The following is a 27,422-nucleotide window of genomic DNA, read 5'->3' on the forward strand; positions in this document are numbered from 1 at the left end:
GTACACTTTGTGTTTTTCGGTTTTCTAGAACACCCTTCTCAAGATGGTCTTTTATCAGTTTTCTCTTCTATCTTATCCCTCATCTTAGATGCTTGTTAAAGAGTTCTGAGAGTGCAAGACTTGCTTTAATTTGTTCATCATCATTATTTCACTCGAACATTTCCCATTTTCCCCATTCTCTACTTTGTGATCTTTTATTTCAATGTGTATCCAATGTTTTTAGCAAGTAGCTGATACTCTCAATTTAACCTCCCCCGTGCAATTTGTATGTACCTACTTTAAAGGATTATAGAGCTTTAGGTTTTTGTCATTAAAGTGATTTCATAGTAGACAAGTACTTCACTCACAAGAGTGTTCGTAGTTAAATAGCTTGGGGAATTTAAGGAACAAAATATCAATGGGAGCATTAGAAACAACTAGAAACATTATTTTGTAGTAAAATGATAGATAATCTTTTCTTTTCTTCACTTGTTCACCCTGTATGTAGAGCTTCTCCATGCCCTATATTTTAGGGAGCAAGAAATGCGCCCGTAACTTTCTTTCTCTCCCACCGTTTTATAATGATCAATTCTGTGTATGTGCGTTATACATTTGAGAGTTTTGAGGTTTGCCTAGCTTGTCTGCTCGCATTAAATTTAATTGCCTGTTTATTTGTATGATGTATTGTTTTGCCCATTAGAAAATTGCTTGGAACTCTGACTGAGTGTGTTTTCATTTGAGGTTTTTTTTTTCATGTCCCAAGCGTTGTTCTTTTCTTTTTTTATAAGAATGAAATTTTGATTTAATTGGACACAGACTTGTTGTTCATGATATTAATTTATTTTAATTAGAACTCGTGTTCTTCGAGTGTCGTGGTTGTTGGTTTCGTACATGTTTCCATCTCTTTGTTCATTCAGAATTCTCTTGAGTGACAACACAGTCTGGAATTTCTTTTTGATCACGGGGTCATTGGAACCACATTATGTCGGTGGAAAACTCTTTTTCTGATGTGTTTTGTTAATAGGTCATAATGACTGGTCGTTCATATAGGTAAAAAATTCCCTGATGTATGACTTTGTTGAAGTCACTTCACATTCCTGAATACTTTGGGCAATTTTAATTAGGTCTCTTCGCATTGAAATTGACTTCTGAACTGTAACTCATCCAAGAGTATTGCTTGCTTTTATGTTCTGTTCGAGCTCTTTATAACAGTTTTAGCTCATCAACCAAAGTATCAAGTTTTATTACCAGCAAAAGTACGAGTATATCAAAAATTGAAACCGTCTTCTAAACATATCAATACCCTTCCACACTGGAGCAAGGCAAAATCAAACAAAAATGAAAAGAAAGTTCAAATTCCGACACGAGTTATCGTTAAAAGCCCTAGACGAAACGCGCGGGGGCAAGAGAGGAATCTTCATCCGATGTATCTTGTATTGGTTCATTACATGAAATATCTTGGGATATGTTTTGTCCTTCCCCTCCCCCTCATCCTGTTCCTCTGATTGGACAGAAGAAGATACAGACATATCCTGTTAGAATATGGACTGATTGCTAAGACGTGCCACTGACAAACTCAATCAAGTCAAATTTTCTGCTTCTTTTTCCTGCACGGGGAAGGTCCTCGTTATACGTTGACTTGTTAGAGTGAAGAAATCCAGTGGCGACGTCCAGGGATATAAGTTTCGGCCGAAAGAACTTTGACCACATGGAAACCTTAGGACTGTGGTTTTGTGGCTTAGACTGACTGGATCTTCTCATGAAAGACGATATTGTCTGCATTCTAAGCAATATTAATAGTGGAAGTATTAATAAAAATGCATTAATATTTAATATGAGACTGTCGAGCATGAGTTTGAAATATGTGTGTTTAATATTTTATGTAATTATCATTCGAGCAGGGTCTGTGGTTCAAGGTACTGGCGGAGGTGTTGGTGGATACTGATAGCTTTAGCTAGGTTGAGTCTTCAGTGACGAATGCCTTTTTTGTACTTCTTGAGAGTTTGGTCTGGCTGTCGATGTCAATCAATAATATTGAACCTTTCATCTCAGATCGTAATGAAAATATCTAAATCCCTTTAAGCGTAGACATCCGGACCTTAAAGATCCAATTTTGTTTTGTACTTCTTGAGAGTTTGGTCTGGCTGTCTATGTCAATTAATAATATTGAACCTTTCATCTCAGATCGTAATGAAAATATCTAAATCCCTTTAAGCGTAGACATCCGGACCTTAAAGATCCAATTTTCATGAACGGAATGACTGAAGTAGCAAGATATTGCTGCCGTCACCGCAGAACGCCACACGATTCCTGTTGCTAGATTCACAGGAACACGCATATCCGCAGAATGTCCTCCTGAGATCTGCCCTGCCCTGTATATTATCCCAAGTCAAAGTCTCTTATCTTTCTGCTGACTTCGACATCCCCTGGTTGGAACGCCACATGATTCCTGTTGCTAGATTCACAGGAACACGCATATCCCCAGAATGTCCTCCTGAGATCTGCCCTGCCCTGTATATTATCCCAAGTCAAAGTCTCTTATCTTTCTGCTGACTTCGACATCCCCTGGTCCGAAACCCTGGGTGGCCCTGTCTGTCGTAGAGTCACAGCCGGTTCACGATTTCCAATCTCGACGACCACATTTTTAATCCTAATTATTTCGGATTAAATTACCGACGCAAATGAATAGGCAACTGACCTTGGTCAACTCTCTTGGTCTATGGAGAATATCGATCTGACAGAGAAGACGGGTCTTAGAGCTGTCTTGGTGCCAGAGAGGTAGAGGGTAATCCGAGATTTCTTCTCTAATAACTCGAGTGATTATGATTAGTCGACTTGCGGTTGGTCGTTTGTCGTTTGGTGTGTAGGATATCGTATTAATTACTGCTATTGTAAATAGCTTAAGCCCTTCCTTCTTTACGTTCAGACGAGGGAGTTTTGTTTCTAAAGCGTTGCATGACGCAATTGTTCGAGAGTTGGTCGTTTGGTGTGTAGGATATCGTATTAATTACCGCTATTGTAAATAGCTTAAGCCTTCCTTCTTTACGTTCAGACGAGGGAGTTTTGTTTCTAAAGCGTTGCATGACGCAATTGTTCGAGGAGATAAAACCCGAATGAAACTGAGGGGCGGAATAGCTGTTCACAAATGGGATAAAATCTGTCACGATTATGGTGTTACTCAGATGATAAACTGAATCTTTATAAGCGTGTAAATTATTTGGACCTCAAGTCTTTTATTAGTGTGTTGTGTTCAAGAAGAGACCCGAATGAAACTGAGGGGCGGAATAGCTGTTCACAAATAGGATAAAATCTGTCACGATTATGGTGTTAGAATAGAATAGAATAGAATATACCTTGTTTATCCTGCCAGAATGCGACTGAAAAGTCCCTTTACTCCCGCAGTCTAAACAAGGTCTTATATATTTCATAGGTAAAGTTTACAGAAAAGTATATAAACCTTGCTTAACTTTAAAAAAAAAGTGTTACTCAGATGATAAACTGAATCTTTATAAGCGTGTAAATTATTTGGACCTCAAGTCTTTTATTAGTGTGTTGTGTTCAAGAAGAAACTAAATCGCCTTCTTCCAGGGGGGCAGGCTGATAGCAGTTCTTCCAAGTATCTTAGTTTTTATTTATTTATAGTTCTGTGAATTTTTCTGTTTCAGAAGGCGATCCTCATGTAACGCCCTATTGAGCATAAAAAGACGATAGTCCACACTTCAGGTAAGTTTCTCTACCTTAATGTTTCATTTTTCCATGTTTTTAGGTTTTTACATTTATTTTTTGTATCTACAAATTTTCAGATTTTCATTTCAAATAAAAAAAACACATTTTCATTGTTTTCTCATAAGAAATACATTGTATTTTTTATTTTGTCTCAAAAAATTCATTTTTCAAGATATTTTTTGCCATTCCTTAGGTCAGCTTTTTCCGAGTAGATACTCTTCGTTCTCATACTTTGGATTTCCAGCAGTTTGCAACTCCACCTGAACATCCATACGTAATATATGTTCAACTGAACTTTTAGATAAATAATCAATAAAAGATTTTATAGTACCTAGTCTCTAGTGAGTGTTACCTACTTGTTGCTGATAAACGACGATTTAAAAAATATCTAGCCAGCCTAGTTAGCTTAGTTGGTAGTGCGTCTGCCTCGTAAGCGCTAGGCCGCGGGTTCGATTCCCGCCCGGGGCGGATTTTATCTTTAAAGGACGAAAAGGGAATTCCTTTTCCACTCAGATAAAGTAGGATTTTCCTTGCTGTTATGTTTTCACTCAAATAAAGTAGGAGACAGTATGAAAGAAATATGTTACCAACAAACAATGATACCAACACTCTACTTGTGGTTTCTGTCATACTCTCCAGATTTTTCGTGAAAACTTCCCTGGTTTTCCAAAATGGAAAGACACGGGAAAGAGTTTTAAAATCTATTCTGAGGATTATTATTTGTACACATACCGGTCCTGTTTCTTATGATACTCCTTTGTATTTCTTCTCTCTGAAATAATCTGCCGCCGTGCCGCACCCTTTTACTCAATGCTCTTTCTTCAAAATACACAATTAGAGCATGGGTAACACCACTCTCATTGTAATCTTACTTTAGAGCCAGACTTCTCCATCACATTGTACCTCAGGGATTGTGACTTTGGTAGTGGATGTACCTAGGTGTTTGGTACTTCTTGGTCGCATGGTGGTGTTCTTGTGTTTGGAGTTTTCTTCAAATTCCTGTGTCAAATGAAACGGCCGCTAGGCCAGGGATTTTAACAAATGGGCTAGTAAAACATGGCATTAAATTTCGCCTTCCGGACAGAAAAAATCTTTTTAAAAAAAAAGAAGAAGGAATTAATGTTTCCATAATAAAAATAGAGCTCAACTTAGCGTACAGCGATATTAGAGAACAATTACTGAAATTAAGAAGGAATTAATGTTTCCATAATAAAAATAGAGCTCAACTTAGCGTACAGCGATATTAGAGAACAATTACTGAAATTACGAAGGAATTAATGTTTCCATAATAAAAATAGAGCTCAACTTAGCGTACAGCGATATTAGAGAACAATTACTGAAATTATTAAGTACTCCACGCAAGGTCTCAGATGTTATGTTTATAGAATTATTACTCCTGAATTTAATATCAGACTTGTCTGGAAGGCTTTAATATGAGAATTTATTAAAGATGCTTTTCGTTTCTAATAGTCTAATTTTAAGATTATTAATTTCTACTTTTTTATTGGTCTAACTTATTGCCTTCGAGACTTGGCTTGTTGAAAATTTAATAAGTCTGAAACCGCTTAAAGTAAACGGACCTAGCTTGCTCTGGTGATCAGACGATGTTATTGCAAGGATTTTTTAATTAAAGTTTATCCTTAACCCTCGGCGTGATCACTTGTATCGAATATGTATAATCATAGCATATCGTGTCTTACTGTCTTAACCTTATAGGGATTGAAAAAGAAGTTTTATATTTGAAAGTTTGATAACCTGACTATTCATAGTAAAGAAGCTCTCAAGTTGAAGAGCTTGTACCCAAAAAACACCATTTTGATTTTATGAAAATCAACATACCTTGTTTTTCTTTTTCTGAATTGTGTTCTTACACCTCTGAATTACATTTTTAGGAATGGAAGTTGAGCTCTACCACTGTGATATGATATCCTTGCCACCAAATTATACCGGATAAATTGATTTGTGTGGAGACCACCTGTATTCTCATTTCTGCGATCATCCTGAGACACACTGAATCTAAATTATTTTTGCAACAAATAAAATATTTAAAACAAATATTATTTATGCTAGCAGAAGAAATTCAGCCAAACCACAGGTCGTGAACTTGTTAAGGAAACAGATGCGTGAAATTAAGCAACATCATTCTCATCTTCCAAAACACCATCAGTAACATTACTAGCATTATCATAAGCATTATCATCATCGTTTTAACTTGCTATTACCATTATTATTATTATCATTTTAGCTCATTATAAAACTGAATGAGTATTAGAGTGTTAAATTTCTTTTCGTATGGATATCAACAGGGTTCACTTGAATGAGTATTAGAGTGTTAAATTTCTTTTCATATGGATATAAACAGGGTTCACTCGAAAGTTCTCACGAATTTTTCTAGGGATCTAAAAACGACGTTCCTTGATTGAGATAGTCCTTCTCGTTTCTACCTTTTTCACAAAATCTCTAAGTTTCGACTTTCCAATTATCAAAAGACCTCGTATTTTGCAATTCTCTTGGACCGAATCGATTTGAAACGTTCATTGACCCTGTAAGAAATCATATTTATATTGAATCAAAACTCTGTGAATTATTTTAAAAAATAAAAAAAGTCTCAGTCTGTGCTATAGTAGGCTGAGTCGTGCTGTTGTCATGGCTTAATTAAAATAATAATAATAATAATAATAATAATAAAAATATTGTAGAGCTGTATGTTATTATTTTTTAAATATTAATTAAAAACACGGTCATGTAGACTCGAAATTTGCAGGCGCGGATTTCGGACTTCTTTGAGATGTTTGGAAATGTACAAAAACTGATCAATTAAATTCAATGTCAGGTTTAACGGGGTATGGTGGATTTCTGGACAATATAGCTTTGAGAGAAAGATATTTATAATAATTATAAAAGAGCTTTTTTATATTATACTTTTCATTTAAATTTTCAAACGTAAGAATAACAGAGTAGTGAAATGTTAAAATAAATTGATTAAAATAAAGAGCTTATCTTTTAGTTTTCACTCCTGTTCCATGCCTATATTAACATGTCTCCTTTTATTTTGTAATGTTCGCAGGTATGTTCTGCGGCTCAAGACATGGAGATTTCTTTGGGGCTATTTTAAAGGGTAAGCACCCTAAAAAGGAATTACAAATGGAACTAATACCTAATTACCTAGGTGTTTTATTCATTTCAAAAATACATGACCTCTGGAGTAACTGTTAGTTGTTTAGAAGGACAACCCTTTGAATTGCTAAGGCTTTATGACACCTGGGGCTTTTTCCCTGTATCAATACTCCTCAATCTTCTTCCAAAAGTACTGAAAAGAAACTAGCAATCAAACGAACAAACCAAACGAAAAACAAATTTAGTTACTGTCACTCCGCCGCCATGTTGTATACCAGAAATTAAGTTAGAAATAGAATAAAACAACAGAGAAGAAGGGATTTTTTCTCTCTCCCTTCTTCCCTTCCTGGCGGACAGAAAGGATGGAAAAAAGGTCAGATAAGAAGATACGGAAAGAGACCAGACAGGACAAGGTTGAAGAGGAATTAATAAGGGGAGAGAGGGGGGAAGAAGGAGGGAGGAAAAAGGGAAGAAAGAATGGACGGAAGTAGGAAAGGAGGAATTCTGTAATTCAGTGGTAAACTTTGATTGAGTTTCACCCAATTTTAAACAATGAGATTTGTTAGATTTAGAAACCTATACAAAAACAGAAAGAGAGTAAGAATAAATAGTCAGTCTAGCACTCTAGTCAACCTTTTAAGAAGTTGTAAGCGCGAGGTCGCGGGTTTGATTCCCGCCTAGGGCGAAATTTATCCTAAACAAAAGAGGTTCGTTTTCGGAATGACTGGCTTTCTCCTATCCTGTAATCCTCTCTCCCTTCGATTTCGGGACTATAAGATCTCCGTTTTTACAGTCCCCTTCCCATCAAACTTATTATGTTAGAAATAATAATAATAATAATAATAATAATAATGTATGTTCTGACAATACTGATGAAATTTCTTGTAATTTGAAGATCAATATTCCATGTTTATGAGTAAGTAGAAACTATATTAAATGTGTTAAGTTGTTATTATTGTTACCCCCTCTTTCCGTTCAAAGTTCCGAACTTTGGTTGGTCTAATTCTCTTTCACTCTCTCTCTCCTTCCCTCCCTCTCTCTCTCTCTCTCTCTCTCTCTCTCTCTCTCTCTCTCAATCAAAAACATTGATTGGAATGGAAGGTAGATATCCACCTAATGAAATTAGTATCATACCTTAAGCCCCTTAATTAAAGCCCGACAGAAAGAGAAGGTAGGATGAGAGAGAGAGAGAGAGAGAGAGAGAGACAGAGAGAAAGGTAATAACGTTTTTAATGGGAAAAATACAGCATGGGAGAGAATGAGAACGCGGGAAAAAGGGAGAGAGAGAGAGAGAGAGAGGGGGGGGGAGATGCAATATGAGGAAACTCGTTAAGTAATTAAAAAAATACAAATTACAATATTCATTAATTTAATTCTACAAAAAAAAAAATCATTATTATTTTCAAGTTGTGTATTTATTTTACTAAAAAAAGGTTCTAATTTTAAACCATCTCGTTATAAAATTTATAACTAACCCTTTGAGGAAAACTGATTCGTCGGATCTGTTCGATATAATTTTTGGACCAGCACAAAGAGCTGGAAAAAAAAACGAAAAAACGAGTAAAATTAGTCATTTCTTCATTTTTTTCTGTCTTTGAGAGATATAAAAAAATGAGTTAGGAATTTTATTGGTTTTATGTTATGTAGGTACCTACCTACTTAAAAAAAAAAAAAAACAAGTCTAATACAATAAAATGGTGCAATGTCTTACTAAGGGTTAATAATAAGGTATAGCACGTTCGTAATAACGAATAGCATTTAGAAAATTAAATATACAGGGTGTCCCATAAGTTATTTGCAATTTATTAATCTAAACAAAAAAGTTTAAATTACTGCTCAAGAAAAAAGCTCAAATAATTACTAGGATGTTTAATTAATCTCTTTATTTTAAGCCTTTGCTTGGTATGACTTTATTAACCAAAGTTGGTAGAAATATAGGTAATGTAAATAAATAATAAATGAAATAATTATAATTACTTGATATGTACATCAAACAAAGTTGATAGAAATATAAATTAAAGAATTATAATTACTTCTAGTAAGCAAAATCCAATACTTAATAAGGAGAAAACACCAAGAACAACTTTGCGATGCAAACTTCTCATTACAAAATATGATTCACTAGAAAATCCAATCATGAAGTTCTAAAAATACCTCAATTATATGTCTACACTCAGAAGACACATGTCTTAGAACAAGTCTTAGAAAGTCCATTGGGAAAATAGATCGCAATAGGCGCTACAAGGCGCAATCTGGCGCCAAAATTGGTACTCAAGCTTTTCCATTGCGCCAATTAGTACCAGCGATTGCAGAACAATACTGCCGTGGCCTTGAACATTGCAATAATTTGCTTTATGATTATGACAGACATTGATGAATGTCTCGCAGTTGTCTATAAATAAAGCTATTTAACATCGTAACCTTTCAGTGCAGGATGGTAATAGAGAAGAAGAGGGGGAACCAGACCTAAAGTTCAGACCCGAACTTGAATAAATTTATTATGGAAGAAATTTGAACTAGGTATATTGTGTTTAATTGTTTATCCAGTGGAGGCCGGTAGTAAGGGGCGATGGGGATGGGTAAAAAATGGGACGAGTATGAGAAATGAAAACAGACCAAGTTACATCAAAAGATTAAGGGAGAAGAATAAAGAGAGGCCCGCATCTGCAGTACCATTTTAAATATGGAGAAAAAGTATCAAGTAGTACCTATATTATGCGCTTGTGCAGAAGTCACAACAAATTCAACATTGACCAAAGACACCTCCCTCCTCTCGCGTAGGTACGGCACTACAATAATCCATATTTCATAATGGCCATTTTACTTACCTGTCAGTCAATACAATGCAGACCAAATTTATCGATTTTAGATTTTAATTTATCGATTAAAGTGGGTAATTTATCGATTCACGTAATTGTACTTTTGATCCCCATGTGATCTTCATGGATTCATGGAATGTGATCTTTACTAACTCTTGATTATACGTTCTCTCTCTCTCTCTCTCTCTCTTCCATCTTCATATTGTCTTACCTATTAGGTTTCTATATTCTATTATTAATTTCCAAATGACGGTAAATCAAATTTCAAGGACTTGTCTTCAGCAAAAGGGTTAGGTCTAATGGAGTTTTTTGCAGTAATTTATCGATTCACGTAATTGTACTTTTGATCCCCATGTGATCTTCATGGATTCATGGAATGTGATCTTTACTAACTCTTGACTATACGTTCTCTCTCTCTCTCTCTCTTCCATCTTCATATTGTCTTACCTATTAGGTTTCTATTATTAATTTCCAAATGACGGTAAATCAAATTTCAAGGACTTGTCTTCAGCAAAAGGGTTAGGTCTAATGGAGTTTTTTTCAATTATATGTCTACACTCAGAAGACACATGTCTCAGAACAAGTCTTAGAAAATCCATTGGGAAAATAGATCGCAACAGGCGCCAAGGCGCAATCTGGCGCCAAAATTGGTACTCAAGCATACTTTTCCATTGCGCCAATTAGTCCCAGCTATTGCAGAACAATACTGGTATGGCCTTGAACATTGCAATAATTTCCTTTATGATTATGACAGACATTGATGACTGTCTCGCAGTTGCCTATAAATAAAGCTATTTAACATCGTAACCTTTCAGTGCAGGATGGTAATAGAGGGAAAGAGGGGGAACCAGACTTGAAATTCAGACCTGGACTTAAGTTATGAAGAAATTTGTACAATATGTTTATCCAGTGGAGGCGTGTTGTAAGGGGCGATGGGGGTAAAAATAATAATAATAAAAAAATGGGACGAGTTTGAGAATTAGATTAAGTTACATAAGAAGGAAATATAGAGGACCGGTTCTACAGTATTATTTTAAGTATGGAGAAAAAAAATCAAGTGCAGAAGTCAACAAATTCATCATTGACCAACAAAACACCCCTCCCCTCGCGTAGGTACGGCACTACAATAATCCATATTTCATAATGGTCATTTTACTTACCTGTCAGTCAATACAATGCAGACCAAATTTATCGATTTTAGATTTTAATTTATCGATTAAAGTGGGTAATTTATCGATTCACGTAATTGTACTTTTGATCCCCATGTGATCTTCATGGATTCATGGAATGTGATCTTTACTAACTCTTGATTATACGTTCTCTATCTCTCTCTTCCATCTTCATATTGTCTTACCTATTATAGGTTTCTATTATTAATTTCCAAATGACGGTAAATCAAATTTCAAGGACTTGTCTTCAGCAAAAGGGTTAGGTCTAATGGAGTTTTTTGCAGAGGTCTAATGCAGATGTCGTTTTTATTTTTGTTGGTGCTTTTCTGTTCTTATGATTGTTGTAGATTTGTTTTATGTGTTGTTGATGTTCTTGGAGACTCGAATTCATTGCGTATATTATGATACTAATTGCGGTGGAATGTATGTATGTATGATTGAACGAACGATGCTTGACGATTTTGTTTTAATTTAGTCTGTAAATCTTTTTGGCGGTTTTGGTCCTCTATATCTCGCGGACGGTTGGTCCAATTTTGGTGAAATTTGGCAAACATATTCAAACGCTGAATGCACAATTAATTTTCTGACTACTTAAATTAATTAATTATACTTCGATTTCGGGACAATTGTTATAGTTCCCTCTATCCTCTAACAAACCATTTTTTACCATTTCATTGGCCTTTAAGCCACAATTTTTGACCGAAATAGCGTCAATCCTACGCTGTCTATTTGACTCCTGACTGAAACACACAGAACGGACATGAAATCATTTCAAAGTCCATGCAGAGCGCATCAAGAAGTCCAAACCACTGCACTTTCTGGGTGCACTCAGTCGGAAAATCCTCACCGAATTAAAACGGATGAACAGACACACATACACAGTTTGTTATTATGAACATAGTTCTTCAGGTTTTGGATAATTTGGGTCAGGAGTTATTTTGCTATTAAAATCCTGAAGAGCTCTCGCTGCTAAGACCTGTGCCTTTCAGTCTGAGAGTGTCCATTGTGGTTGGAAGAGCTTCTTGAGAATCCTGCCACTCTAAGCAAAACCAATTATTAATGGAGATGAATAGGAATGCCAGGGAGGAAGGGAGAGAGAGAGAGAGAGAGAGAGAGAGAGAGAGAGAGAGAGAGAGAGAGAGAGAGAGAGAGAGAGAGGCCAAACTATCTCAGGAATCTAGGAGAAAGCTTCGATAGATCTTTATTTTGCTAGTGAGCAAATTTAGAAACGGATTCCAACCATGAAGGCTCGGTTAAGCACAGATGAAAAAAATTCCTTTGTCTGTTGATCTTTTTTTGCCAAATTGCATTTTTTTTTTTTTTTTTTTTTTTTTTTTTTTTTTTTTTATATAGAGAGTCTAATATTTACCTACCTACAATTTGCCTCATTTTCTCATCAGCCAAATTCAGGATATTGTGTAAGGCCGAAACCTTTCCTTATAAACTGTGAGGTGTCAGGAACTCAAAGGCCAGAACACATCAGGCTGGGAGTGCAGTGAAATGTTCTGTAAAGTGCCCCAGGGCCCGCGGGGGCAAGGGGTTCAGAAAGATATAGGCGAGGTTCAAAAGGGGTCAGAAATTAGAGAATGGAGGGTTAGACGAAAGAGAGGCACCAAAAGGGACAGAAAGGGGTTCAAAGAGAAGATAAAAGGGGGTTCAGGACGAAGAGAAATAAGGATTTAGGAAGAAGAGAAGAGAGTCAAAACGAAAAGAAAAGAGGGTCAGAAGAGGAACACCGAACCGAAAGGGCGCAAAAGGAAGGCGGGAGAAGAACGGGTAGCTTAAACTTGATTAAAGTTTATAATAATAGACTAAAGTGTATTAATTTACTCGAATTAAATGTAAACAACAAGACTGAAACTTTCCCCTCATTTTGGCCCCCTCCCCTCTGCTCGCTGTCATTTGGAGCTTTTGGGCGGCTCAAGACATGGAGATTTCTTTGGGGCTATTTTAGAGGGCACCCTAAAAAGGAATTACAAATGGAACTAATACCTAATTACCTAGGTGTTTTATTCATTTCAAAAATACATGACCTCTGGAGTAACTGTTTAGTTGTTTAGAAGGACAACCCTTTGAATTGCTAAGGCTTTATGACACCTGGGCCTTTTTCCCTGTATCAATACTCCTCAATCTTTTCCCAAAAGTACTGAAAAGAAACTAGCAATCAAACAAACAAACCAAACGAAAAACAAATTTAGTTACTGTCACTCCGCCGCCATGTTGTATACCAGAAATTAAATTAGAAATAGAATAAAACAACAGAGAAGAAGGGATTTTTTCTCTCTCCCTTCTTCCCTTCCTGGCGGACAGAAAGGATGGAAAAAAGGTCAGATAGGAAGATACGGAAAGAGACCAGACAGGACAAGGTTGAAGAGGAATTAATAAGGGGAGAGAGGGGGAAGAAGGAGGGAGGAAAAAGGGAAGAAAGAAGGGAACGGAAGAAGGAAAGGAGGAATTCTGTAATTCAATGGTAAACTTTGATTGAGTTTCACCTAATTTTAAACAATGAGATTTGTTAGAGTTAGAAACCTATACAAAAACAGAAAGAGAGTAAGAATAAATAGTCAGTCTAACACTCTAGTCAACCTTTTAAGAAGTTGTAAGCGCGAGGCCACGGGTTTGATTCCCACTCAGGCGAAATTCATCCTAAACAAAAGAGGCTCGTTTTCGGAATGGCTGGCTTTCTCCTATCCTGTAATCCTCTCTCCCTTCGATTTCGGGACTATAAGATCTCCGTTTTCATTACAGTCCCCTTCCCATCAAACTTATTTTGTTAAATATTATTAATAATAATAATAATAATAATAATAATAATAATAATAATAATAATAATAATAAAACATTAACCTCCAATAATAAAAAAATTAAGTAAAATACTTACACTATTAGCCCAGTTAAAATAAGTCTGAAACAAATTCCTCCCACATCTCTGGAACTTCTGGTTGTGGTCACGTGATAATGATAACCGACTTACCATTACCATTCGAATCAATTTAATCCTCACTTACAAATTATGTACTTATAAATCAAGCGTGTCATGGAGTTAACTATCACCCACGCCAAGCTATTACTGGGTCAGTGGAGTACCATTAGAGAGAATATTAATAAGAAGGTCTGGGTTCGATTCCCTGCAGTTTTTTCGGCGTGTTTAGTATCGTGAAGCACGAAGCCTCATGAGGAAAATTGTGTACCTATCCTATACATATTGTAAGTGATCAAGGGCGGCATTACAAAAATACAAGTCACATCAAAAATGCAAACCCACATATAAGTCCCGTGTGACCCTATGGTATTACATTTTAAAATTCGAGATGCCCAAGTGTATGTAAAAAAAGTCTTGTAATGCTGAAGCTGTGACAAAATGTAGAAAAAGTGACTGGACTCTATAGTTGTGGCAGAATTATGTAAGAATTACCGATGTTTTATTTTTTATTAGGTTAAAAGTAAAATTGACACATCCACTAATATCGCTATACGTACACAAAGGAGCATCGTATAAACTATAAGATTCTTCTTCTTCTTCTTCTTCTTCTTCTTCTTCTTCTTCTTCTTCTTCTTTTGATGCCATATTCTACAGAACGTTGGCAATCATGATAGCTAATTCATTCTTGTCGTGGGCTGCTTGGAGAAGATCTGGCATACTTTTATTGGTGTATGTGCGTTATACATTTGAGAGTTTTGAGGTTTGCCTAGCTTGTCTGCTCGCATTAAATTTAATTGCCTGTTTATTTGTATGATGTATTGTTTTGCCCATTAGAAAATTGCTTGGAACTCTGACTGAGTGTGTTTTCATTTGAGGTTTTTTTTTCATGTCCCAAGCGTTGTTCTTTTCTTTTTTTATAAGAATGAAATTTTGATTTAATTGGACACAGACTTGTTGTTCATGAAAGAGTAGATCCTAGATTGGAACTTCAAAGACACGAGTGTATTTCAATCTTTGGAAAGATTCCCGTTGAAAATCCCATAAATCTGTTCAATTATTCGACGCGGAAAATTTATGTAAACAATCCCCCTGTATATTCTGAAACTTTGAATGGAAAAAGAAAATTAATAGAGTAGATCCTAGATCGGAACTTCAAAGACACGAGTGTATTTCAATCTTTGGAAAGATTCCTATTGAAAATCCCCATAGCTTTACAAGATAAATCTGTTCAATTATTCGACGCGGAAAATTTATGTAAACAATCCCCCTGTATATTCTGAAACTTTGAATGGAAAAAGAAAATTAAAAGTTCTTCTATCTAGATTTTCATCGATAGAGAAAATAAACTGCCAACTGAAATAGCGCGGCAAAATGCTTTCTTCTGATCGAACTTTGAAAATAGGATAAAACTTCTCAAGAACTTAATGTAGCTCACTTTAATTTGTTGCGAATTTTTCTCTGTGTTTTATGTATTTCCCCCATCATCTCCAATTGTTTGCAGATTATGTTAAGTGAATTGATCTTTGAATTAAACCGTTGATGTTCTTCGTACTACAACTGTATCAATCAACGAAATGAAAGAAATCTACTGGTTGCCAATAACAGAAAGAATAGCCTTTTCCCCAAACAACGTGTACCCACTATGGTCAACCGACTTTCCCACCGAAATCCTTTGATTTTACTATTTTTACATTCTTTAGTTACATTGTATATGGAATTTAGTCGACGGTGGTGCAGACGTACCTTCATGCTGTACATATTCGAACGTATATGACCCTAGTCACCATGAGGAATATTACTCGAGGTACCTTCCCATTTTTCTTCCTTATTAGGTTTGGATATGTTTACACGACAGTGTAATCTCACAGCACAATAAAACCGATAAATTCTTATTTATTGTCACAATATGCTATAAACTCTCTGACCCACACATCTTGCATGGAAACCTTAGGACTGTGGTTTTGTGGCTTAGACTGACTGGATCTTCTCATGAAAGACGATATTGTCTGCATTCTAAGCAATATTAATGACTGGTCGTTCATATAGGTAAAAAATTCCCTAATGTATGACTTTGTTGAAGTCACTTCACATTCCTGAATACTTTGGGCAATTTTAATTAGGTCTCTTCGCATTAAAATTGACTTCTGAACTGTAACTCATCCAAGAGTATTGCTTGCTTTTATATTCTGTTCGAGCTCTTTATAACAGTTTTAGCTCATCAACCAAAGTATCAAGTTTTATTACCAGCAAAATTACGAGTATATCAAAATTTGAAACCGTCTTCTAAACATATCAATACCCTTCCACACTGGAGCAAGGCAAAATCAAACAAAAAATGAAAAGAAAGTTCAAATTCCGACACGAGTTATCGTTAAAAGCCCTAGACGAAACGCGTGGGGGCAAGAGGGGAATCTTCATCCGATGTATCTTGTATTGGTTCATTACATGAAATATCTTGGGATATGTTTTGTCCTTCCCCTCCCCCTCATCCTGTTTATGGGTTAGAGACTTCAGAATACCCCAAAAGGATTACTCAAAATTACCCAGAAAGGAGTCATTTAGTAGATAATTATAGATTTAAAGGGATTAATTGAGCTTTGGAAACCCAACTTTGGTCTGATTGTGGGTAATAATTGTGGGGTCACAAATTAAAAGTTTCAACCTCTTTGATAAATATTGTGTTTTTGAGCATGAACCAAATTGACGAAGTAGGAACCTCACATCCAACTAACGAGGTCGGAAACTATATACCACCTCAACCTCAAAGTCAACTTTTGTCCAGCACGCTAAGTCCCAAACAAGTTCTTATTAAGTCAAATGATCCTTTGAAATCCAAGAACTTTGACCTTTGCCGGTGTGGTTGGTTGTGTTTTGGGCAAGGAGTGATATAGCTATTTGAAAGTGTCCTCTAAGATGTCCTATTCCATTTATACCTATTGTCTTGAGGTATATGATTCGGGAATTGGAAAGGCAAACCACCATCGTATCGTCTGCCAACCAGCATCTTTTTCTCTCATTCTTTGTATTTTATGTCCTGAAGATTTCAATTCAATTCGTGAAAGCACGTTAAGTTTATGCATTGTTTCAATTTTCCGCAAAAAAAATGAGAGTTAGAGACTTCAGAATACCCCAAAAGGATTACTCAAAATTACCCAGGAAGGAGTCGTTTAGTAGATAATTATTGATTTAAAGGGATTAATTAAGCTTTGGAAACCCGCCTTTGGTCTGATTGTGGGTAATTGTGAGGTCACAAATTAAAAGTTTCAACCTCTTTGATATTGTGTTTTTGAGCATGAACCAAATTGACGAAGTACGAACCTCACATCCAACTAACGAGGTCGGAAACTATACCACCTCAACCTCAAAGTCAACTTTTGTCCAGCACGCTAAGTCCCAAACAAGTTCTTATTAAGTCAAATGATCCTTTGAAATCCGTCTACATCTACTCGTACCTTTAGTGTTGTATTGGAACCAGAAAAGCTGGTAAAATACACCGAAGTTGGTGGTTTCTAAACTTAGAAACACCCTACTATCACTTCATGGCACGTGAGCTCGTAGGAAGTCCGAAAGATGTATTTCAAAGTTTTTCCATAATATTGTAGGTAATTTCGTTCATGATAGCCACACTGCCCTCACTTCACGTGAGTTCACGTGACGTTAAAGGTATTTCTACCTTTACTTTCTACATTAGGTACAAAGCGACAAAAACACCTTAACCAGTCCAAATAATGACAGTGAAAAGAATTCTCCCAATTCTTCTCCATCCCCGGAAATCCCCCCAAATCAAAGAACGCAGCCACGACTGTTATCGAGTTTCAAAATCATCTCTGTCATCATTATCGGTTTCGGGAGCCGCGTGCTGACATAAATTGAAAAAAAAGAGAGCACTTCTTTATTAGTTTTTCAATTTTCATAATAGCTCTTTCTCAACTTTGTTCGTACATATTGGATTCAAGAATCAATTTGTTTGTTACAACCGAAATCCCTTTTAAAAACCCAATTGCTTTTTTTCCCTCTCTCCTTCCCCCTTTTCACGTCTCCTGTGGGGGATTCCGTCAAAGCGTAGCTTATTTCTGATGAAGTTTGTGGACTTTGTCCTGGAATAATCTCAGGCCATTCAATACAATTTTAATACCTATGATGGATCGTGCTTGAGACAGAGCCATAAAACTGGGCTTTAAGAACGAAAAGTATTTAGTGTGCAAGAGGATTCCATTTTAGGCGTTATTTTAACGTCCAAGAGAACTCCGTCCAAAGAATATTATCATTATCACATTGGAATTTTTTAAACAAAGAAAATCATAATTTTACCCTAATCAAAAACATCAAAAACACAAAACATTTTATCCCGAGAAACCTGATCAAATTTCTTTCCTTTTCATCTCTCCTTCTTGGTATTTGCTCAGCAAAAAAAAAAAAAAAAAAAAAAGACTTGTCGCCTCATTCAATACAATTTTAATACCTATGATGGATCGTGCTTGAGACAGAGCCATAAAACTTGGCTTTAAGAACGAAAAGTATTTTAAGAACGAACGAAAAAGAAAAGTGTGCAAGAGGATTCCATTTGAGGCGTTATTTTAAGAGAACTCCGTGCAAAGAATATTATCATTATCACATTGGAATTTTTTAAACAAAGAAAATCATAATTTTACCCTAATCAAAAAACATAAACACAAAACATTTTATCCCGAGAAACCTGATCAAATTTCTTTCCTTTTCATCTCTCCTTCTTGGTATTTGTTCAGCAAAAAAAAGCCAGCACTTGTCGCCGGATATCTTTCCCTATTTCCAATTCTCAATTTCTCAATCTCATTTTGTTCTCTTTCTTCATTTTCTCCTCCTCCCTCTCCATTGTTTCTCATGGTCATTCCTTGTTATTTTCATCAAATAAATATTAAAAATTCTTTGTTCTTACGAGCACGAGCTATCATTTCTTTCCAGGAACCCAGTGTGTCAAGCATATCGGTGATACCAGTAAAGTGTGGGTACAAATGACGACACAGGCAAAGGAATAGTAAAATATTCAAAGCCGGTAAAAGCCCGCGAAGCTCAGGCACTATTCTTAGTGAGAGCATTCGTTACAGAAATGGAGGGAGCGAGGGGGAACTCCCTATCCTCCATTGATTGGAGAGGAGAGAGTTGAAGAGTAAAGTCTCCTAATGAGTCTATTCTATTTTTGTTTCCCCCCTTTCGTTTTTTCTCCTTTAGGCTTTCTATCGTACAAGGAATTTTTTTTTTGTGCGATTTCCTCCGCTCCAATTTGCCGTCGCTATGAAAAGAAGAATTTTCCTTTCTTTCCGGCAAAAGAAATTTACCGCTGTGCGATTTCCTCCTCTCCAATTTGCCGTCGCTATGAAAAGAAGAATTTTCCTTTCTTTCCGGCAAAAGAAATTTACCGCTCGCCTCATTATTTTAATGATCAGGACTTTAACCACCAAACAAGACAAAATGTGTCTTTTATGATACAGTGTTGTCTGGTTGACTGGGAAAAGGAGGAATTTTACTTTTTCAACTGGAATAAGTTAGGATATGGATGGCGGACGGGACAGTTGACTGGGTTTGGATTCATTAGTCTGTCATTCAGTAATACCTAGTATATTTTGGTTAAAGCTTAGACCATACAGTGTTGTCTGGTTGACTGGGGAAAGGAGGAATTTTACTTTTTCAACTGGAAGAAGTTGGGACATGGATGGCGGACGGGACAGTTGACTGGGTTTGGATTCATTAGTCTGTCATTCAGTAATACCTAGTATATTTTGGTTAAAGCTTAGACTTTTTCAAGCGTAGCTAAGCTTAAAATACCAGTTCCTACTCATCAGAACTCTGAAGTTCAGCAACTTCGAGCTGGTATAAATCTCCAACACCGTCATGATGACCAAAGCGAGATGAGAGTACTCAGTCTCTTCAGATTCTTCAGAACAATGCTTGTAGAACTCTGAAGTTCAGCAACACCGAGCTGGTATAAATCTCCAACACCGTCATGATGACCAAAGCGAGATGAGAGTACTCAGTCTCTTCAGATTCTTCAGAACAATGCTTGTTATATTGTAGTGAACCTAGATCTGTTCAAATCCCTCAGAAAGTTTTGTGCTGTCATCATGTTCTGCAGGAAAACGAAGAGATAGTTAGAGAAATAAAACCCGTAACGATTTTCAAAGTGTTGAGTAAATGAGAACACCGGTGTGAGCTTTAGTTCAACTTCCCAACCCATCTCATTATGTAAATGGAGCAGTTGCAAAATTATAAATAAATGGTCGATTCCTATGTAAAAAGTTGGGAAAAATCCGAATCCGAGGTCAAATCTCCGAAAAAATAACTGTAAAAGGTCGAAAATTCAATTTTTATTTTCCGTTCTAATGAAAGAGTTCAAAGATGACGAGCTATCGGTAAATTGAATGACTTTGACACAAATTTAATCATAATATTGTGTCTCACTCTTGGGGACGTTGAGAGAAAATGAAAAATGTCTCTCAAAATTACTTAAATGAACTTTTTTAAATGATTTCCCTGAATTTAGTCAAATAAAATGGGCACATAAGTGTGAGGAGATCTTTGAAAAAAGGACCATTTTCCTCATAAACGTCCCTAACTTCCTCACTATTATGCAGAAAGGGACAGAATTACAGAAAAGGAAAATGAAAAAGCCTTTCGGACAGAAAGATGTGATTCAAATTATAAAAAAATAGAAAGTAATAAATGGAAATCAAAATTTAAAACCCAATTCAGCAAAATATCAACGCAAAAGGTTAACGCTAGAGCTGTGTCAAGGAAACTTATCCTTAAGGAAACGAAGTTAGACTTTGGCCACAATATGGAGGGAAAGGAATGGAAATGAAGGAAAGATAGAAAGAAGAAAGAGGAGGAGGAGAAGGCCAGGGATTTGAATATTCATCAGATTTGGTCTAGTGTAAGTTTCTATAGAAGGGAAGGCGGAGGGGGGATTAGAAATCTGGAGGTGTCTAAGGGAGGAGAAGGGAAAAAGGAAATGGAGAAACGAGAGAGAGAGGCAGGATAATGTAAACCTAAGCCACTAATTGAATTTATTGAATGTTGCAATTCATTATCACATCCTTCCCTCTCTCTCTGTCTGTCTGCGAGCTATCGGTAAATTGAATGACTTTGACACAAATTTAATCATAATATTGTGTCTATCAAAATTACTTAATTGAACTTTTTTAAATGATTTCCCTGAATTTAGTCAAATAAAATGGGCACATAAGGAGATCTTTGAAAAAAGGACCATTTTGCAAAACAGTTTTGAAAAAAGCTCTTCACTCATAAACGTCCTTAACTTCCTCACAATTATGCAGAAAGGGACAGAATTACAGAAAAGGAAAATGAAAAAGCCTTTCGGACAGAAAGATGTGATTCGAATTATAAAAATAAATGGAAATCTAAATTTAAAGCCCAATTCAGCAAAATATCAATGCAAAAGGTTAACGCTAGAGCTGTGTCAAGGAAACTTATCCTTAAGGAAACGAAGTTAGACTTTGGCCAAAATGTGGAGGGAAGGGAATGGAAATGAAGGAAAGATAGAAAGAAGGAAAAGGAGGAGGAGGAGAAGGCCAGGGATTTGAATATTCATCAGATTTGGTCTAGTGTAAGTTTCTATAGGAGGGAAGGCGGAGGGGGGATTAGAAATCTGGAGGTGTCTAAGGGAGGAGAAGGGAAAAAAGGAAATGGAGAAACGAGAGAGAGAGAGAGGGGCAGGATAATGTAAACCTAAGCCACTAATTGAATTTATTGAATGTTGCAATTCATTATCACATCCTTCCCTCTCTCTCTGTCTGTCTTTCTCTCTCTATTTCGTTCCTGGATTTTCTTCCCACGTTCTCCTACAGGATGTCCTCTCAATTAGTTTTATATTGTGTGAAAATCAATAACACCAACGTCTTATTCCTGTGGAGTAGTTGCACTTCTTCGTATGTATTGTCTTGAAAAAAAAAAATGCCATTTTATCGACACTTTCTGATACTTACTCATGCAACACATCATTATCATAAACTTACTCAGCTTACTCTCAAGCCATATTTTACCTAACACCTCATTGGTAAGGCAGATCATGTAAGCCATATGACTTACAAAGCATCACAAATTCTCAACCAAATAGAGCATAGACACTTATACAACAGAGAGTTTCCTCAGTCATATACTTATGTAACTTGTTGTCTAATGGACTGTAGAACTCATTCGGAACCTCATTTATATCAATTTGAACCCCCTACCCCATCCGCTAACAATTTTATTGGAATTTTATTTGGATAAAGAATTTATCTCGAACAACACACCAGCGTACCTGAATTTTAATAATTTTTAAAATTATTATTTTTCAATAATTTTTGCAGTGTTCGAATGTACATTTCTGTGTGTTGTCTTGCCGAGATAACGAAATAACTGATGTGGTAGCATTTTTGTTTCGGACTTACAGGGTAGAAAAGAGGACCCATAAGAGTGTATACCTAAAGGGCTAGGTGAATGAGAAACAAAGGAGAATAAAGGCATTTCTTATTATAATATTGTTTCGGATTTCTAGTGCCAGTCCAGTTACCCGCTGTAGTAGTTTCCGGCGATCCGGGAAACGACATTCTTGAGATTTTCTTAGGTTCCTTGTTTTCAAATATTTTTGAGTCGTTTTTGCAGTGACTTTATAAATGTAGGTATGTCTTTATTTCTTGTGGCTCTGATTTCGTCTTGAGGTTTTGTTCGTTTGCTTGTGTTTTGCCGTCAGTGACTTTACATGTCTCTATTTCTTGTGACGCTGATTTCATTTTTGTTGTGAAGCTTTTTGTTGGACCCAGTACAATTTTTGTGCAAATACAATTTTGGGCAAATATTGTTTTTATATGGTAATTTGATATGTGCCAGTTCATTCTATGGCGATGTACTTTTTTTGTTGTATTTTGGGAGAAGGGAAAAAAGTCGAAAACTCCCCTGTAATTGTAATGCGAATTCCAATGTAATTGTATGAAATAGAATAAAATTAGCTTTATCTTGGATGTGAGTTTAGGTATTTCTTTCAAATGAGGTCCAAACAAGATTAAATTTATTCCTACTCTGGAAATTCTCTATTTCCATTTTGCCAATTTCAACCTGGGTTTTGAAGAGCTTTCTTTGTTGATTTGTTTCAGGAGGCCACAAGCCATGTTATTGCTGAGGTGTGATCGATGAAACTGCTTTCCAAAATTGGTACCGTGGTGAAAATGCTCAATACGAATGAGACCAACAACAATGGTAAGTCCGCCAATTTTTTCCCTTCATTTTTAGGGTAAGTTCTTTTGAAGAAGCTCTTCCACCCTTATCAATTTGCTTACTTAAAGATTGGTAACACCGGTTTTTCGTTAATCTCAATTATATAATTATTAGGTACTTAGGTAAGTAGGTACATAATAATGAAAAAGTTGGTACCGTGGTGAAAATGCTCAATACGAATGAGACCAACAACAATGGTAAGTCCGCCATTTTTTTTTTTTTTGTGTAAGTTCTTTTGAAGAAGCTCTTCCACCAAACCACTTATCAATTTACTTATATAGATTGGTAAAACCAGTTTTTCGTCTCAATTAGGTATTGGGTACTTAGGTAGATAAGTAGGTACATAATACTGAAAAATGAAAATTTAGTGGAGATGCCAAATCACATTTTACTGGGATCAAAAATCAAATGCTACTCTTCTAAATAAAGAAATAAATTGTAAATCAATAAAATGATTCTTTATTTATTTTTACAAATTTTTCATGGGACTATACAATGGAATTTGTTATTATGATCAATCCTAATAGGAGGAACCTACTTAAAAAGGAAACCTCATTTTCTTTTATTATTGAAGTATAAAAGCCTCATTCCTCCTTCCTTCTCCTCCTCCCTCCTCTCCTTTCCCATCTTGAAAGGTTCTCATCCAATACGTTAGGAATATAATAACAAATAAATGATGGTAATCATGGAGTTTAACCCTTGATAGGCTCAAAGGTTGAAATTAAAAAAGTTAAGGGTAAAAGAAGGTGAATAAAATTCTGGTATGAGATGAATTTTATTTTGTTTTTTTCTTTCTTTCGTGCATGAGGGCTCACAGGTTGAAAGTAAAAAAGTTAAGGGTAAAAGAAGGTGAATAAAATTCTGGTTTTTTCTTTTTTTCTATCGTGTATGAGCTTTGATTAATTTGGTTTGCATTGTGGACGGTCTATTTTTAGGTTAGAAAATAAAAAGAAGTATTGTGTCACAATGGGAAGTATTGTGTCTCTTCTCGCCCATCTGATGAGAGGCATACTACGGGATGGGCATGCTACGACACAGACCACAAGCGTCCATCGACGGTGGTGCAGACGTACCTTCATGCTGTACATATTCGAACGTATATGACCCTAGTCACCATGAGGAATATTACTCGAGGTACCAAGGACCCATAGTAGAGGACTCATAGTCCCATACTAGAGGATCCATTGTCTCATAGTAGAGAACCCATAGTCCCTCAGTGGAAAACTTTGAAATCCAATTCAGCTTTCCCTTCTATTAAACTTTTTCAAACGAATGTGTATGAAAGAGGAAAAAGTGAAAAAAAGAAAACGAAGAGAAAAAAAGAGAGCACTTCTTTATTAGTTTTTCAATTTTCATAATAGCTCTTTCTCAACTTTGTTCGTACATATTGGATTCAAGAATCAGTACGAGTATTTGAAAGTGTCCTCTAAGATGTCCTATTCACTATTCCATTTATACCTATTGTCTTGAGGTATATAATTCGGGAATTGGAAAGGCAAACCACCATCGTATCGTCTGCCAACCAGCATCACACCATCAGCAACTTGTTTTGAATTTTAGATTCCGACCTTGAACTATTTCTTTCCAGGAACCGAGTGTGTCAAGCATATCGGTGATACCAGTAAAGTGTGGGTACAAATGACGATACAGGCAAAGGAATAGTAAAATATTCAAAGCCGGTAAAAGCCCGCGAAGCTCAGGCACTATTCTTAGTGAGAGCATTCGTTACAGAAAAACACTTTGACCGCCAAGGCCTTTTTGCTTGTGTTAACCCCCACGCCAAGTTTTCTCGCAGTGTCTCGCATATGCGCAAGACAGGCTCTCCCTCTCTTTCGTTCCTGGATTTTCTTCCCACGTTCTCCTACAGGATGTCCTCTCAATTAGTTTTATATTGTGTGAAAATCAATAACACCAACGTATTTATTCCGATTCTATTGGTTGGCCCTCCTTGTAGACGTAGAGCATAGACACTTATACAACAGAGAGTTTCCTCAGTCATATACTTATGTAACTTGTTGTCTAATGGACTGTAGAACTCATTCGGAAAAAGGCCTACCTATGGCCCACCTCAAGGGGCGGGGGGCCTTGTTTGAGAAAATTTGTCCAACCTACCCTGTAATTTATGCTTTCTCGTTCTCAGTATTCAGCACTCACTTAAGTCTTGGATTATAATTATTTCCAATGCCTCTTCTCTTGATCTTTAATTCCGTCCGGGGCTGAAAACTGTCATCCACAAAGTCCTTTTCCTTTACAATTGTATACATTAGAGTAGACTCTACAAAGTCCTTTTCCTTTACAATCGTATACATTAGAGTAGGCTCTATTACAAAGTCCTTTCTGCTCGCCTTCGATAATTGTCCTTACGTCCTGTTTTAATTAGATTTCCTTAAAATGGAATCTTGGCCTTGGCAGTGATAGGTTTGAAAATTTGTTAACCCTTTTGTCATCAATAGCTTTATCTTGGATGTGAGTTTAGGTATTTCTTTCAAATGAGGTCCAAACAAGATTAATCCTGTTTAAACATTCTACTGTCTAAACATCAAGCATGTTTTAGATGGATCATAAAATTCGTCACAGAACGAAAAAAATTCCCATTTTGGCGAAGACAATTCCGCTCTCTGTTTTGTGAGAGTCGTTTTGTGTGAGAAGTTATGGCCTTGGCTGTAACACATGTAGATTTCGAATGTCACCCGAAGACAGATAGTAACCTGGCTGCTTTTTATTTTAATATAATAAAAATTTGATGTGAAATATTGTCCTGGGCGAAGGGGAGGAAAGAAAAGTAGAAAACACCTAAAAGTTTCTCCTTGAAAAGATCCTAGAAATATTACATTATGTATGACATGGGTGGGCTGGAAGTTTGGGCTCATCGCGGCATTCCCTGGCTCAGGATGAAAACGCCAACCTACCCTGTAATTTATGCTTTCTCGTTCTCAGTATTCAGCACTCACTTAAGTCTTGGATTATAATTATTTCCAATGCCTCTTCTCTTGATCTTTAATTCCGTCCGGGGCTGAAAACTGTCATCCACAAAGTCCTTTTCCTTTACAATTGTATACATTAGAGTAGACTCTACAAAGTCCTTTTCCTTTACAAACAACCTACCCTGTAATTTATGCTTTCTCGTTCTCAATATTCAGCACTCACTTAAGTCTTGGATTATTATTATTTCCAATGCCTCTTCTCTTGATCTTTAATTCCGTACGGGGCTGAAAACTGTCATCCACAAAGTCCTTTTCCTTTACAATTGTATACATTAGAGTAGACTCTACAAAGTCCTTTTCCTTTACAATCGTATACATTAGAGTAGGCTCTATTACAAAGTCCTTTCTGCTCGCCTTCGATAATTGTCCTTACGTCCTGTTTTAATTAGATTTCCTTAAAATGGAATCTTGGCCTTGGCAGTGATAGGTTTGAAAATTTGTTAACCCTTTTGTCATCAATGGCTTTATCTTGGATGTGAGTTTAGGTATTTCTTTCAAATGAGGTCCAAACAAGATTCAATTTATTCCTACTCTGGACATTCTCTATTTCCATTTTGCCAATTTCAACCTGGGTTTGAAGAGCTTTCTTTGTTGATTTGTTTCAGGAGGCCACAAGCCATGTTATTGCTGAGGTGTGATCGATGAAACTGCTTTCCAAAGTTGGTACCGTGGTGAAAATGCTCAATACGAATGAGACCAACAACAATGGTAAGTCCGCCATTTTTTTTTTTTTTGTGTAAGTTCTTTTGAAGAAGCTCTTCCACCAAACCACTTATCAATTTACTTATATAGATTGGTAAAACCAGTTTTTCGTCTCAATTAGGTATTGGGTACTTAGGTAGATAAGTAGGTACATAATACTGAAAAATGAAAATTTAGTGGAGATGCCAAATCACATTTTACTGGGATCAAAAATCAAATGCTACTCTTCTAAATAAAGAAATAAATTGTAAATCAATAAAATGATTCTTTATTTATTTTTACAAATTTTTCATGGGACTATACAATGGAATTTGTTATTATGATCAATCCTAATAGGAGGAACCTACTTAAAAAGGAAACCTCATTTTCTTTTATTATTGAAGTATAAAAGCCTCATTCCTCCTTCCTTCTCCTCCTCCCTCCCCTCCTTTCCCATCTTGAAAGGTTCTCATCCAATACGTTAGGAATATAATAACAAATAAATGATGGCAATCATGGAGTTTAACCCTTGATAGGCTCAAAGGTTGAAATTAAAAAAGTTAAGGGTAAAAGAAGGTGAATAAAATTCTGGTTTTTTCTTTTTTTCTATCGTGTATGAGCTTTGATTAATTTGGTTTGCATTGTGGACGGTCTATTTTTAGGTTAGAAAATAAAAAGATGGAGTTGAAACAGGCAGTTGGGAAAATAGGGAAAAAAGACTTCTTACCTACCGACGTACCGACCTACCATTGATCCTATTACCATTTTTCCAAGC

General features: G+C 36.1%; 1 protein-coding gene across 2 annotated transcripts in view; it reads left to right on the forward strand.

Annotated features, from left to right (window-relative positions):
* The first annotated feature begins 3,612 nt into the window (after positions 1-3,612).
* LOC103513003 (LIM domain only protein 3-like) overlaps positions 3,613-27,422 on the forward strand; it is a 69,646-nt gene continuing 45,836 nt past the window's right edge. The window contains exons 1-2 of one of the 2 annotated variants that reach the window (XM_017445643.2): positions 3,613-3,702; positions 22,862-22,964. In XM_017445643.2, coding sequence (XP_017301132.1) covers positions 22,898-22,964 — 67 coding nt within the window. In that variant the 5' untranslated portion in view covers positions 3,613-3,702; positions 22,862-22,897. Of the gene's footprint in view, positions 3,703-22,861; positions 22,965-26,566; positions 26,675-27,422 lie in introns of those variants that run through there. The other variant, XM_008477811.3, reaches the window with a different exon arrangement.

This window comes from Diaphorina citri, unplaced genomic scaffold (assembly GCF_000475195.1).
Source record: "Diaphorina citri unplaced genomic scaffold, Diaci psyllid genome assembly version 1.1 scaffold910, whole genome shotgun sequence".
Classification (NCBI taxonomy): Eukaryota; Metazoa; Arthropoda; class Insecta; order Hemiptera; family Psyllidae; genus Diaphorina; species Diaphorina citri.